At 59.0% G+C, this 13,590-nt stretch overlaps 1 protein-coding gene across 2 annotated transcripts; it reads right to left on the reverse strand.

Annotated features, from left to right (window-relative positions):
* Nucleotides 1–819: 819 nt before the first annotated feature.
* LOC114020861 lies at nt 820–11,178 on the reverse strand. 2 transcript variants are annotated; one of them, XM_037904687.2, is made up of 5 exons: nt 10,843–11,178; nt 6,623–7,008; nt 5,621–5,781; nt 4,957–5,089; nt 820–3,151 (listed from the first exon to the last, which is right to left on the reverse strand). In XM_037904687.2, the coding sequence occupies exons 1-5, from the start codon at nt 11,012–11,014 to the stop codon at nt 2,957–2,959; spliced, it is 1,047 nt and encodes a 348-aa protein (XP_037760615.1). In that variant the 5' UTR covers nt 11,015–11,178; the 3' UTR covers nt 820–2,956. The 2 variants fall into 2 exon arrangements, with proteins under 2 accessions (XP_037760615.1, XP_043407937.1); XM_043552002.1 differs by lacking the exon at nt 10,843–11,178 and adding an exon at nt 7,402–8,130.
* Between the last annotated feature and the right edge of the window lie 2,412 nt (nt 11,179–13,590).

Genomic DNA, 13,590 nt, shown 5'->3' on the forward strand with positions numbered 1-13,590 from the left:
GCTCCAGGTGCGAAGCGGCCCCAGAGCAGGCACTGCAATGCTAACACCATAGACAGATTCCCCAGGACCACAGGCAGTCTGTAACTTGAACTGCTGCTTCTTCCAGGTGCGCACTGCCTGGCCCCAGCTGTGGGATCAGCTCTGTGCCACACTCATGCCGAGGAATCACTGCTGGCTCTGAGCTCGACTTGGACCTGGCCCGGCAGCCCCCCAGCAGTTGCGGGCACCATGACAGGTTCCCCCTGTTGGAGATGGCCATCAGTCTGTTCCAGGGCCTTGAGACGCACCAAGTGTTTTTACCCTCACACAAATCTGGGCTGTGACAGCAGCAGCTAGGAAGAGCCCAGACTGGAACTCTTGGATTCCCGTGTAAACTGCAGCTGGATGCACTGAGGTGTGAGGAGGTCCCGGGGCCTCCCCGGAGACAAGCGTTGCCAGCTATCAGGCAGTGTTGGCAACACGACTGCCCTACATGGGACACAAACCAGGAGCACTGTCAGCTCCCCGCGGGGTGAGCTGGACTACGCCAGTCTTCTCGAGCTGTCAAAGCTCCGGCTAGACGATACTGCACATGCTCGTCCTTCAGCCTGGGGGTCTGCCCACCTGTTACACTGAGCTACGAGCAAGCAGCACGGCTGCTGGAAGCTAGATCGAGTCCCAAAAGTAGGTCTCTCCGGGGCTAGACCTAGGCTTGGCCAAACTGTATTTTATAATCTATAGATAATATCACTGGGTATTTTAAGGAGTTTTTACCCATTTAGATTGTCCCCGTTGCAGGAGATTATGGAGGAGGGCAGACAGGAATTAATGCCAGTAGACTTTGAGATTCACAAAGGTAAAGCTTTATAACCATTACAACAGTGTCAACAGCCCGTCAAAATACAAAGTAAACAGCTTTAGATCAAACTAAGTTCTCAAGCAGCAGTGTCCTGACTCCGCCGGACCATCATCGACAGATAGACACGAACTGAAGTGAAAATCTGTCCATAAGAATCGGTTTATCGCCATTTACCAACACAGTCAGGTCCTGCCAAGCCTAGCTACCCCTCGGGTTTGTCAACAGAACCTACACTTTGCCCTTGCGATGGCGCTGCAGGGTCTCACCAATTGCCTGGCTGTGCTAGCGGCCAAGGCATCCGGGTGCGCAGCTCGACTTTGGCTCTCAGGAAGGTAAGGCTATTGTTCGAGCCTTTTGAGCTTCAGTTCACTTTCATCCCCGCACAAAGGTGGGGCCTCTGGATCTCTGATACAAAACTCCACAAAGGCAACCGCTCTTCTGCCAGAGACCCTGCTTACCAGTGTAACCTGGCATGCCCTTTCATCAGGTTATATCTGACACCTCCGTGGGACTGGGCATGGATGCCCTGCTTCCATTTTAACACAACGGGCACCAGAGACATTCTGGCTCAGGGCATTCAAGGTGGTTTACCACAAAGAAAGGTAGAGCATGCCCCTCAGGGCTCTCCTGTGCCCCTCCAATGGCCCAGATGGGGGCCTGGGACACTCACCTTGAGTTCCGTCTTCTCCAGTGTCTGACTCTGCAGGAGGTGGGGCCCTGCCCCAGCGTGCTGAAGCCGAGCGCTCCTTAGGCAGTGTTTACACTCCACAGAACAGTGCTCCACCACAACACCATGGATTCTGGATTGCAGGGCCACTGCAGCTCACGAGCCCGGAGGTGGGAACACGCAGAAGGCATCCTGAACTCCCTCACTGGAAAATACCCTTCCTCAACACCCGCTAATGGGCACCCAGCTGGATGGGGTTTTTAATCTGACTAAGATCAAGTGTAACTTTTCCCATGACTCTAGAGAGCACTTCACAAGCGTGAGTGAGCTTGACCAGCGTTTCTAACAGGGATGTAACAGAGAATCTCTCACCACATCCCCCTTCAGCCCCAGGAGCTGCTGTAGCTCCCAGTGGAACAGCACACACACGGTTTTACTCTGGCCTCTGCATCTCCTCAGAGGTGTCGTCTTTGCCAGAACAGCTGGAGGGGCTTCGCACGGTTCTGTGCCGAAGCAGACTGGAACACAGTTCCCACACAAGTGCTGGAGCACAGAGGCAGCTAGGTAGCAGTCAGAGCCGGGGAACAGCAGAAAGGAAAGTGACTCACCCAAGATCACCCAGCAGGTCAGAGACAGGACTAGAATGAAGGTCACCGAGTCCCCATCCAGTGCCCTGTCACCGTCTTCATCTCCGCATCAAAGTCCTTTTAGCAGCATTCCCGTAAGGGGCGCTGCTCCCTCTGCACCGGGGGTTGGGGGGGGAGAGAATGGGGACCCAAGGGGCAGGAGTCTCCCTTCAGAAGCGACGGAGAGCATTACCCCGTTACTTGTAGGCCTGCTGTGAGCTGCCCTGCAGCCAGGTCTGAGTGAAGAGAGCCCTGCTGTCCAGGGGTGACGTGACATGCACACTGGCATTCTAACGAAATACGCCTGTACAATGCGAGACACGTCGCGCAATAAGGAAAACACGGTAGGGGATTATGACGACTATTTGTACTGCGGCACAGCCAGAGCACCAACCCCGCCGTACAGACAGAACAGAGAGATGGTCCCTTCCACAGAGCCACGGTGGATCCGACACCGGTCACCCGCAGGAGCACTGCCCCAGCCAGGCATCTTGAGAGGCACGATCAAAAACCCCAAACCCCTCCAAGAGTGGAGGAAGTGCTGCTGTGACGGGCGCGGCTGGAAGCGGCTGCCTCCTGCAGGGCATCAGGCAGACACCTGCGTTTCTGGAGCTTCCTGCCTCCAGCTCAGAAGCACACGCCAGGCTGGAAGAAGGGGAGGCCAGCTAAAAGCAAGTGCATCGGTTCCACTGGGATGTGGGTGGGATGGGGCCAGGGGCCCAGCCTAGGAATCAAACTGCAGACAGCTGCAAACTGGGAGCAGCCCACGGGGAAACTGGCCAAGGCCCTCACATCCCGCCCCGAGCTGCTGGGTCCGGAGTGACTTCACTCTGCGTCACACAGCTGGCTCTCAGCACTGGCCAGGTAGCGCTCATAGTTCTCCTCACATCTTCTCACGCAGCGGAGGAAATAGCTCTCATCAGCAATGGCCTCCAGGAGATTGGTCTGCACCAGGCAGACATCATACAGCTCTGAGGTGGGAGCCAGCCTGGTGCAGCTGCCTCCTCTCTCTGAAAACACCTGCAAGGGGGAAAAGAGAAGAAGGGATGGTGAAGCTGAGGCTTTTACTCCATCCCTGAGCACTGGTACATGTGAGGGGCCGGAGAACAGCAGGACAGGAGGTGCCAGGGCCACCCTCTGCACAAGTGCACTGCCAGGAGATGAAGAGCAGATGTCCTGGAAAGGGTTCGTTTTTTAAGCCGGGTTCTTTCAATCCTCCTCTCCATTTGTAAGGTGAAGTGCATGGATCTGCTCCAGAGCTGGGAGGGTGGCAGAGGCAGAAAGCTGCCACCCCTCCTCCGTTATGGTATCAACAAGAGATCAGGTTTCTCCATCCCCCTTTCCGGCCTCCCTCCCCACCGCTCTGCACCAGTCTCCCACGGCAGGAACTGGCTACTCAAACCACAAAGCTGAGCCGTTCCCAAGGGAGGGCGAAGCACAAAACATAGCTAGAAGAAAGCTGTACTTTAGAGTAGTTACGCCAGAAAAGTGCGGCCAAGAACAGCCCCTCCTTTAGCTGACTAGGCTGCTGCATGGCCCCAGCCCCAGAGTGCCTGAGTAGCTCACAGCCACTAGTGGATTTACCATCCCAGCACCATGACATGGATCAGGCTTTTCAGGACCACTGGGGCCCAGGCACAGAGAGGGTAAGCGACTGGACCCCGGTCGCGCAGGAAGGCTGTTCCCCACACGCACAGCTGCGCTCCCTGGCTGTCTGAGGTATAGCTGGTGCTTTCACTGACAGAAACAAGTTCTTACTTCAGGGGGCATCGCAGGGCTGGTACGGTTAGCGGAGAGCAAGCTGGAGTCTAGTCTGACTCCCGCATCAGCAGCCAGCAGAGCGCTGACGACAGAATGCCCAGCCGAGCCTGTGGCTAGAACGCCCTCTCTCTGACCCACGGACCAACAAGCCTGTCTGGAGTCAGAGAACGGGCAGCTGCCTGAGTCATCTCTACAGCATTGCTCTTTAAAAAAAAAAGGGGCTTCAGTTCTGGGTGGCGAAGGGACAGGTTCTCTGCAGGCAAATGGGGCTCAAGCGGACATTCAGCAAATGAGTTGGGTGAACCTGGCTTCCTGGCAGCAGACAATCAGGGAGAAGCTGCCTGCAGGCAGGAGACTTCTGCTCCACTAAGTGCCTTCAACATTGTTTATCTGAAAACAACCTCCTCCGGCTAAGGGCTCTCCTGGGGCCAATAACAGTCCGTATCACGAACAAGACAGCAAATAGTCAAGAGAGACTTTCATGCTGGTGAAAAGTCCAATTAACCTTTTTTGCCCTGCCGCCCCTCTGCTGCTAGCCCCTCCCGACGGTCTGCCATGCTCCCTCCCACACCACCCCAGCAAAGGAGACAGGCTCCTCTGCTGTGCTGGGAAGGAAAGGCTGCTATTCGAACCCAAACAGTGCCACAATAGCGAGTGACAGGCCAGGCACATTCCTGTCTCTATAAATATTCTTTGCTCTCCAGTGTGAAAACTGCCCTTTAAATCCAGCAGCGTGAACGAGCTTCAGCCTCACTCAGAGGGAGGCTGGCTGGCAACTGGGTCCCAGCAGGGAGTAAGAGTGACTCATGCCAGCGGAGGACAGAGATTGTCATGCAGCAAGTACAGGAAAAAACACTTGCTGTTTTGTGCCAACAAATGAGTTCATTCTAATCCTCAGCAGATGCACGGATTGTTCCCTCCGAGTCCAGCCTCCTGGCCCCCAGTTCCACCCTGCTGCACTCCTTGGGGACTGTCTAGGGCAGAGGAGTCCAGCAAACCACCCTCTCCAGCCTGGCAATCCCCACCAGGGGCCTGAAAGCCCAGTGCAAGGCAGGGCTGAGTACCTGGGGACAAATGATGGTGTTTGAATCGTCCAGTCGAATGTTGTCATCGATGCAGATGTGGTGCACGCTAGAGTCGTGTGGGTCAATCCAAAGGGGCTTCCCACCCTGGGAGGAGAACTGATTTCTGGCCCACCTGAAATACAACAAGTGGGAAAACAGGTGCCCCTCAGGGAGCTGACTCCCTGCAGCACAGAGCCTGGACCAGTCAGACTGTCTTCAGGGGCTCAAGGCAATCCAAACCCGGGAGACTTGGAATGGGTTTGGATAACATCTTCCCCTGCAGTGACAGGAAATGGGGCAAGGAGGAAATAGTTGTTGTCTCTCTCAAGTTCTGGGGCAAGCCATCAGGGATTCTGCCCTCACTCCTAGCCAGAATGAGTCACCAATTGGAGGGAGTTCAGAGACAAGCAAGAGGGACAGGAGGAAATGGGCTTACAAGGAAAGAAGCTAGCTCTGTCCGACTTGGCTAAATAAAGATTGTGCCACAGGCAGCCAGGACAGCAGACCAGCCGACCCGTGGGCATGAGCCCCAGGGAGCGAGGGGAATTCCTGAGGGTGACACATGGGGGTTTGACTCACAAGGATGAGTCGCGGGCTGGCAGGGACAGTGGAACTGTGCAAGGAGTGGGAAAGAAGCTCAAGTCACGTCCCGCTTGGGTCTCACCAGTCAAAGTCGTCTTGGAAGCCACCCAAGCCTTGCAGGGAGCTGAAACAGCTATACAGTTTCCTCCCATCATCCCTGGTGGAAACGTGCTCCGGACCCCGGCTCAGCACCACCTCGCGCCGACTGCAGCGTATTCGGCCCGCAGTCAGCTCCACCGGGAGCTGCAATGTCATTGGGAGAAGACAGGATGGACAGTTTGCAAACCAGACACACGGATAACACAGTGACAACCGCTACCTCCCCAAACAGCCTCCAGTGCCAGAGGCGGCATGAGCAGCATGTTGCGGAGAAGGACAGTTCTCCACAGGGGAGTGAGACATTTGGAACACTCAAAGCCTGAAGAGTTCACCCCCCAGGGGCAATGGAAGCAGATGGGCTGCTGGCTGCGTCTGTCAGACTCTCTGACAGAATCCAGCCTCCAGCTTGGAAATCAGCTGTATGCGAAGGACCATTGCTATAAGTTGGTTAACTTCCCACAGCACACAGGTGTGTGCGCCCCACAACTCCATGCCTCAGGAGCATGCACAGGCTCCACAGAACAGCCGGTTTGACCCCTGGGATTTTTAGTCCCAAACTCACTGCTCTGGGAGGGTGACATCACCAGCTATGCTCTAACCAGAAGGTTCCCCTGGCCACACCAGAGGGCACAGGAATCTCTTTACCGAACCTGGCCCACACGGCTAGGTGACCGCCTCCCACACAGAGACTCCGTGGGGAGCACAAGCACATGAAAATTCACAAGCCTGAGGAGGGATTTGTCTAGTGCTCACTTGCTCCCACACTCTCCAGCTAAAAGGCTCTTCTGAGAAGCTGTGCAAATTGCTGCTACCCAAAGGTCAGCATTTTAATAAGGCAGCAGCTCAAGTGGGAGTCTGGTTTATGGAGTACGGGGCTGCCTGGAAAGGCAGCTCAGAGTATGTTCAAAGAAGCTACTGCAGGGAAAAAGAATCCATAAAGATCTCAGCCCTCTGCTTCCAGGGAGGCTCTCCAAGGTGCACCCACCGAGAGGTCTCGCAGGGCAGGGAACTGGGGGTGCTGCCCCTCCAAGGCACAGTGCACTGCATGGAGAATGCGGGGGAGGTCTGTGCCAAAGGTCCTGAAGATGACAGCAAAGCACCTCCCCTCCCGGTGCAGCGTCTCCAGGAGACGGAAGAAGGCAGGCAGGATCAAGTGGTAGTGCTTGGCATGCTCGCCTCTGACAGAGAACACGTCGTGCGGCTGGCCCTGCCACTCCAGGAGCTGCAAGTAGTGTGCGTGCAGACTTTTGAAACGCTGCCCCACTGCTGTGTCAGTGAACGTAGCATCGCGGCCATACTGAGAACAGAAATTGACAGCGCCGGGGCAGGGAGGCAGCAGAGAGGGGGAGTCGCTCAGCCACTGCCACTCACCTGGAACAGACAGCAACAGAAGAGTTGTGCGCATTTCACACCCACTGCTCTCATGCACAGTGCTGCAGAAAGGCATGCCCTGCAACACAGGCGAGCTACGTGGCTGAGGGAGAAGCGGGAGGTCAGAGACTTTGCTGACAGCGGCCCCTCCCCTCTGAAGGGAGATGGGGAGAGGAAGGGAAATCCATTTCCCATAACTATTCAGTTCTCAGCTCCTCCACCAGTAAAGGCCCAGCCCTACCCTATAGGAACCAGCTCTACTCAAATACAGTCACCCCCATACACGGGTCCTGTATGGCAGCTCCATTCTCTCTGCTTCTGGGGTGCGAGAACAACAGTGCCCAGTAAGGAGGCACAGAGGTCAATCAATGTGTGACTCAAATTACAACTCACCAAGCGCCTGTGCCCTTGACTGAGTCTCCGCCAAGCACTGCTCTTGCTGTTGCCAAGTTCCCTCTCCAACCACCACCCGATCTCGTTCAGCAGCCCCCTCCTCACACCGCATCACTTGGCCCTTCTGTGACTTCCTGGGCACCAGCACTAGCTACTTCGCTGCTGTTTTCTGCCCTGTCCTCCCTTTCCTTTCTTCCACTGAGCTGGCTCTTGGTTCTCTCCATGTTTCATTCTCCCCCCGCCTCTTCTGCTCCTCTCTCCCATCTCTCCTCCCTGCTGACCCTCAGCCCTCTCTCTCCTCCAGCGTCCGCTTCCTCCACTCCTGGCTTGTGCAGTGAAACACCTCTGGCAGAAATCCTGTCACCTGGCTAAATTCCTCTATTATAAATGTGATCTCTCTTCTACCATCTTCCTGGCTAAACAGCTCCACTTCTCCAACTTTACTGCATCCCATGCACGCAATCCCAGCGGCCTTTTCACCACCTTTAACTCACCTCAAACCCTCCTCCATTTCTCTCTCTACACCGACCTTGTCAACTTCTTCCCAGAGAAAACAGACTGATGAGAGGACGGTCCTTCTCCCCTCAGCTAGCTTTCCCTTCCCACCACTGTCTCCTCCTTCTCCCGTCACAGATGCAAACAAGAAGCAATGGGCTTAAATTGCAGCAAGGGCAGTTTAGGTTGGACATTAGGAAAAACTTCCTACCTGTCAGGGTGGTTAAGCACTGAAATAAATTGCCCAGGGAGGTTGTGGAATCTCCATCACTGGAGATTTTTAAGAGCAGGTGAGACAAACACCTGTCAGGGATGGTCTAGAAGATAATCCTTGGTCCTACTATGAGTGCAGGGGACTGGACTAGATACCTCTCAAGGTCCCTTCCAGTCCTATGATTTTTCATCTGGTCTCCTCCTCTAACCCCATGACTTGCCCCAGGGACCCATCCCCATCCTTAAACCCTCCTTTACTCTTTTCCTCAACCTCTCACTTGCACCCCTCATAGTACAAGCATGCTTGTCTCTCCCATCGTTAAAAACCTAACCCTGGACTCCCCCTTGCCTCTCTAACTACTGCCTCATCTCCTTCCTTCCTTCCTCCTGTTTGCCAGAAGCTGGGAATGGGCGACAGGAGATGAATCACTTGATGATTCCCTGTTTTGTTCACTTCCTCTGGGGCACCTGGCATTGGCCACTGTCGGCAGAAAGGACACTGGGCTAGATGGACCTTTGGTCTGACCCAGTCTGGCTGTTCTTATGTTCTTCACTCTACACTCATTGAACATACTGTCTACAATTGCTATCGCTCCAATCCCATCCTCGACCCCCTGCAATCCAGCTTCTGCCTCTTGTATTCCATGGAAACTGCTCATGCCAAGGTCTCTAATGTCCTCTCCCCAGCCCAGAGGTGGGCAAACTACAGCCCGTGGGCCACATCCGGCCCACAGGACCCTCCTGCCTGGCCCCTGAGCTCCTGGCCCAGGAGGCTAGTCCCCAGCCCCTCCCCTGCTGTTCCCCCTCTCCCGCAGCCTCCGCTCACTGTGCCACCAGCGCAATGCTCCGGGCGGCCAGACCCGGTCTCTGTGCTGCGCGGCCCGGCGGCCGGACCCCGTGCTGCATGGTGCGTGGCCCAGCCACCGGTACTCCAGGCAGAGCAGTAAGGGAATGGGGGGGTTGGATAGAGGGCAGGGGAGTTTGGGGGGTGGTCAGGGAGCAGGAGTGTGGATATGGGTCGGGGTGGTCAGAGGGCGGGGAACAGGGGGGTTGAATGGGGGTAGGGATCCCAGGGGCAGTCAGGAAGGAAAGCAGGCGGCAGGGGGCAGTCAGGGGACAGGGAGTGGGAGGGGGGTGGATAGGGCAGGAGTCCCCAGGAGGGAGCTGTCAGGGAACAGGGGGGGGTGGATGGGGCAGGAGTCCTGGGGGGCCGTCAGGGGGTGAGAAGCAGGAGGGGTCGGATAGAGGGCGGGGGCTGGGCCACACCTGGCTGTTTTGGGAGGCACAGCCTCCCCTAACCGGCCCTCCATACAATTTCCAAAACCCGATGCGGCCCTCAGGCCAAAAAGTTTGCCCGCCCCTGGCCTAGCCACACTTCAGAGCCAGGACTCCAGCCTCATTCTCCTGGTTAGCTGCTGTTGGCACCACTCACCATGGTCTTCTTCAAACCTTGCACTCCCTCAGCTCCCAGGTCTCTGCCCCCAAGTTCTCCTCCTATCTCTTTAATGGTTACATCAGTGCCTCCGGGGGGGGTCCTCCTCTGCCCTCCAGCTTTCTGTTAGGGTTCTGTCCTTCTCTTCTTCCTCTGTACCTTATCTCGATCTAATCTCGTGTGCAAAACCAAATTCAACTCCCATTTCTGTGCTGAGTCACAGATCTACTGCACACCCCTCTCCTGTCAAAATGACAATCTCTACCTGTCTCTGACCTCTCTTCAGGGATATCTAGCACACAGCTCAAGATCAACATGGCTCAAATAAAGCTCTTAATCTTCTCCCCCAAACTCTCCCTGCTCTCTCGTTTTTCAGTCATGTGGACAAGACACTCGTCTTTGACTTGGACCTCTCCCTAGCTCCTCACCTCCAGGCTCTGTTTACATCTTGCTGCATTTTTTTGCATCCTATCCATCCACACAGCTCAAACTCTCCTCCAATCTCTCATCTCAATTTCTGCACCATCCTGCTCTCTAGCCTGGGAAAATGCAATCTTGCCCTGCTCACATTCATTCATAATGTTGATGCAAAGATAATTTTCCTAACATGTTGCTTTGACTATGTCACTTCTTCACCCCCCTCTGCACTCCTCCTCTGGCTCCTCTTTCTCTATCCCACCAAACATAAGCCATGTGCCCTCACTTACAAGTCCCTTCATGGCCTACCCCCACCCTACCTCATTGAAAAGGAGGGATTTGGGCCTGTGTTATACAGGCGTTCAGACGAGAGGACCAGAGCGGTCCCTTCAGGCTATGGAGTGCAGGAAATGTGACTGTCCTCTCTAGTTCATTATTAAGAGGTTGACTCCGGTCCTGATCAGTCCATGCTGCCAGCCTCCATTGCCCCTTGTGGCATTTTCAAACAAGCACCTGTGTGCTTTCTCCAAGACCCCCTCACGCTGGGGCAGCGCTCCCCTCCACACCTACAGAGCTTCCTCCTCCTCCAAAACCCTCCTTCGCCCTCGCTCCCAGAAAGGCCTGGACAAGGGTCAGGCAGCTGGTGTGCTGAGCCCCGGCCTGGCACGCTGCCCCCCCCGCCCCCCGCCGAGCCCCGGCCCGGCACCGACCCCCCCCCCCGCAGAGCCCCGGCCGGGCACCGACCCCCCCCCCCGCCGAGCCCCGGCCGGGCACCGACCCCCCCCCGCCGAGCCCCGGCCGGGCACCGACCCCCCCCTCGCCGGGCACCGACCCCCCCCCTCGCCGGGCCCCGCCCGAGCAGCCCGAACGCGCCGGCCCCTCACCCCGCGGGCCGGGCGCGCCCCAGGCCGCGCCGCCCAGGAAGCCGGTCAGCGCCGCGCCGGGGCCCTGGCCCGTGGCCGAGTCCAGCACCGCCAGCGTGTTGTTCACGTCCACGTGCAGCACCAGCTTCCGGCGGCCGGGGCGGCCCCGCCGGGCAGCGCGCGGCGCGCTCATGGGCCGGCCGTTCCCCGGCAACCGCCAGCGGCGCCCGCTTCCGCTTCCGCTTCCGCCTCCGCGCCGGCCACCATAGAGAGCCCGGGCGCCGTTTCCGGCCGCCGCCTAGACTGTCCCCGCTCGTCTGCACTGGGTGCTGCCACGTGCAGCGCCCCCTGCCGGGCCCTCCGCAGCCTCCTTTCACTCGCCTCCGAAATCGCTGGGGGCGGAGCCGCCCTGCCCAGCGCCCCGCCCCCAGCCCCCCAGGCTCCGCCCCCTCCCCCCACAGGCTGCCCCGGGGCTGGGGTGGGGGGACAGCGAGGGGGACTCCCCCCAGCCCTCTCCCATCGGCAGCAGCAAGCTCTGAGGGAGGGGTCCCCCCCCCGGGCCCCACTCACCCAAGCCCCCCCAGGCTGCTGCTCAGGAGTCGCCTGCCGGGGGGGGGGCCGTGCGCCCCCTCCCCGCCTCCCTCTGCAGGGGCAGCCGCCCAGGGCCCGGGGCGGGCAGGGACGCCCGGGGGAGGAGACGCTTGGTGGGGGGGCCGCGAAGGAGAGACCCGGCCCTGAACGTTGCCGGAGCCCCCCGGGCCCTGAATTTGCTGGAGCCCGGGCACCACAGCCCGTGCAACTCGCCGCCCCGGTCCAGGGGGCCGCCCAGGCGCTGCCGAGAGCTCACCTCGGGGGGCCTCCCGCGGCACAGGCCGTGACACCGCGCCCAGCCTCCGGTCCCCGGCGGGGAGCCGCGTGAGCTGAGCCCCGGCTCGGACTCTGACCCGCGCTAGCAGGGCCGTCCCGAGCCCTTTGGGTGCCCTACGCAGCCCCCCGGGCCTCCCCCCGCCCCAGGCTCTGGGGGGCAGGAGCTGTGGGGGGGCACTTTGGGGGCCCCAGAGTGGCCCGGGAGATTAGCTGGGGGGTGGGAGCAACCCGCTCCGCTTCCCCCAGCCCCGGCCCCGGCCCCGGTCCGGCCCCGGTCCCAGCCCCAGCTCCGGTCTCCCCGCACTCCCCGGCAGCGACGGGAAGCGGAGCAGCCTGGCTCCAGCCCGCTCCGCTCCGCTTCCCGCGGCTGCTGGGGAGTGCGGGGTCGCTGGGGGAAGAGGTGGGCTGGGGGTGGAGCGGCGGGGAGGGGAAGAGGTGGGGCGGAGGGAGTTGTCCGGGGCCCTAGGGACGGCCCTGCCCCTTGCAGTGGGCGCAGCGGGCGAGAGGGCCAGCCAGGGGATAGGGCTGGTCACGGGGCTGGTTCCCCACATTTCATGGCGCCCTACGCAGCTGCGTCTGCCTGCAGATGGCCCTGCTTGCTAGTGAGCCCGGATGTCCCCGACCACGAATGTCTCTGCTACTCTCGGCCCCAGGTCTGACCTTGGCGCTGGCTGCCCTAGTCGGGATCCTGGCATCTGGGGTCTGGGTGCTGCCACACGCCAGCCTTTGCCCGGAAAGCTTTCGCCCCAAGCACACGCCAACGCCACCCCAAAGCGCGGGCAGTCGCCTCCTGCCCCAGCTGGGGGAAGGGCTGGTTCTGGCTGGGTCGAGAGGCAGTGCCCAGAGGGAAGGGGCCTGGAGCTGGCCCGGGCAGGGCTGGCTGCTCAGCGGGTTCCATGGTCCCTCAGTCAGAGATTAAAAGGATGTGGTAGACCACTGAGTCCAGGCCTGGGAAGGGCAGGAGACAGCCCCCACCCCGCCCCATAGCCCTGTCACCGCTGATCCGAGCCAAGGAAGTGGCACTGTTCGTGTTTAGGTGCCGTGGGTCTCTGGCAGCCCTGGGTTGTTCTGGGGTCCAGGCCCACTGTGGCTCCTTGTCTCCTGCTCTGGCTCTGACACTTGGCACTTGGTTTTGTTTATGGCTTTCCCAGAGCGGCTCTTGGGTGTGGTTCGGCATGTGCAGTGCAGACCCACGTTTCCCTTCCCTTTCCCCCGTGGGATTGCCCACTTTTCCCCCTGCCTGGGGAGTGTAGGGCAGGCCGCCTCGGGAGCCCGCACCCAAAAACAGGGGCAGCTTTTGGAGTGTCACGGATTGAATGAGATCTGTGACTCTTGTTCCTCCTTCCTGCAGGATCCCGTGGGAAAAGGGCAGCTGTGGACCTGACCAGACCCATGTGCAGCTGAGAAGGCCTGGTTCACAGCAATGCCTGAAGCCTCTTGGGCTGCAGGGCCCTCCCAGAGACACTCGCCAGATGGTCTGTCCTGGGGCAAGCCAGCCCCCGACACAGGGCTGGCAGCGAGAGGGAGCCATGCGGCTTCAGGGGCAGGTGCCGGTCCAAGTCTCTCCTCGCCCCGGGAGCAACACTCAGCTCCAGGCTCTGTGGCACAGAGGAGGCGGCAGGCGGCCAGCCCACGAGTGGCATCCGGGAGACAGCCTGAGGCTGTGATGAAGTGGGGATTTTCCCTGGTTCTGCTGTATGTAACTCTTACTGTTGAGTCTAGGTGACTTCTACTGTTTTGCATGAATACTGTGTGTGCCTCAGTTTCCCTGTGTGCTGCACCAATACCTCAGTGGTGGGAACGGGGTGTTTGACTTTGGCTGAGACCTCTGGGGCAGGTGAGGCTGCTCCAGCTGCCTGCACATATGCTATGACCGGTGCCCTTCGGAACCTGAGACCCAGG

Source organism: Chelonia mydas, chromosome 7 (genome assembly GCF_015237465.2).
Source record: "Chelonia mydas isolate rCheMyd1 chromosome 7, rCheMyd1.pri.v2, whole genome shotgun sequence".
In the NCBI taxonomy this organism is placed as follows: domain Eukaryota; kingdom Metazoa; phylum Chordata; order Testudines; family Cheloniidae; genus Chelonia; species Chelonia mydas.